Here is a 755-nt window from a genome sequence, read left to right on the forward strand (position 1 = left end):
GTGGTGATATTTGGCCTGACAGGCAACATGCTTGTTGTCCTTATCCTGGTAAAATACAAGAGGCTGAAGAGTATGACTGACATCTACCTGCTCAACTTGGCGATTTCTGATCTGCTCTTTGTATTTTCCCTCCCTTTTTGGGCTTATTATGCAGTTCACGACTGGATTTTTGGGGAGGCGCTGTGTCGAATTCTATCAGGTGTCTACCTCCTTGGCTTCTACAGTGGCATCTTCTTCATAATCCTGCTGACCCTGGACAGGTACCTGGCCATAGTGCACGCGGTGTTTGCTTTGAAAGCCAGGACAGTTACCTACGGTGTCCTCGCCAGTGTTGTCACTTGGGCTGTTGCTGTTCTTATTTCCCTCCCTGGGGTAGTATTTCACAAAACTCAGAAGGAAAGTTCAGGCTATACTTGCAATGCTCATTATCCATCTGAGCAGAGAAATGCATGGAAGAAATTCCTCACCCTAAAAATGAACATCCTGGGACTTCTTATTCCAATGTTAATCATGATCTGCAGCTACACACGCATTATAAAGACATTACTGCAGTGTAGGAACGAGAAGAAACATAAAGCAGTCAGGCTTATTTTCATTATCATGATTACCTACTTTTTTTTCTGGGCACCATACAACATTTGCATTCTCTTGCGTGATTTTCAAGGTGCATTTTCCATCTCTACTTGTGAAGGAAATGGTCAACTGCACAAAGCAATCCAAGTGACGGAAACAATCTCAATGATCCATTGTTGCAT

The 755-nt window shown here is 43.3% G+C and overlaps 1 protein-coding gene across 1 annotated transcript; it reads left to right on the plus strand.

Annotated features, from left to right (window-relative positions):
- Positions 1-6: 6 nt before the first annotated feature.
- On the plus strand, positions 7-750 carry LOC120509530 (C-C chemokine receptor type 5-like; the record flags this gene model as incomplete). Its single annotated transcript, XM_039724253.1, has 1 exon — positions 7-750. A coding segment is annotated over exon 1 (723 nt), but the record flags the coding sequence as incomplete, so codon positions are not given.
- Between the last annotated feature and the right edge of the window lie 5 nt (positions 751-755).

Source organism: Passer montanus, unplaced genomic scaffold (assembly GCF_014805655.1).
Source record: "Passer montanus isolate IOZ18808 unplaced genomic scaffold, ASM1480565v1 scaffold5246, whole genome shotgun sequence".
NCBI classification, from domain to species: domain Eukaryota; kingdom Metazoa; phylum Chordata; class Aves; order Passeriformes; family Passeridae; genus Passer; species Passer montanus.